Source organism: Haliaeetus leucocephalus, unplaced genomic scaffold (assembly GCF_000737465.1).
Source record: "Haliaeetus leucocephalus isolate CR32 unplaced genomic scaffold, Haliaeetus_leucocephalus-4.0 Scaffold183, whole genome shotgun sequence".
Classification (NCBI taxonomy): domain Eukaryota; kingdom Metazoa; phylum Chordata; class Aves; order Accipitriformes; family Accipitridae; genus Haliaeetus; species Haliaeetus leucocephalus.
In genome coordinates this window covers 1,022,338-1,022,540 of record NW_010972619.1, presented here as the reverse complement: position 1 = coordinate 1,022,540, position 203 = coordinate 1,022,338, and the positions used below count along the sequence as shown (strand labels likewise).

Genomic DNA, 203 nt, shown 5'->3' with positions numbered 1-203 from the left:
AAAGAGAGGCAACTCCGCAATGAACGCCCCCCAAAACTCACCAACTGATTCCAGAGAACCCCGGGAATGGGAACTGCGCATGTTGAGACCATCAACTAACACACTATAAAAGAAGGGAGAACGAGTTCTCAGTGCGCGCCCTCCGGAACTGGATCTCTACGCTGGCTGGACCAACGCTGGACCCAGGACTGGTGAAACCCTTT

The 203-nt window shown here is 53.7% G+C and overlaps 1 protein-coding gene across 1 annotated transcript in view; it reads right to left on the bottom strand.

Moving 5' to 3' along the window:
* LOC104830020 (cholesterol desaturase daf-36-like) overlaps positions 1-81 on the bottom strand; it is a 10,594-nt gene extending 10,513 nt beyond the window's left edge. The window contains exon 1 of the mRNA XM_010564654.1: positions 42-81. Coding sequence (XP_010562956.1) covers positions 42-81 — 40 coding nt within the window. The remainder of the gene's footprint in view (positions 1-41) is intronic.
* Positions 82-203: the final 122 nt, after the last annotated feature.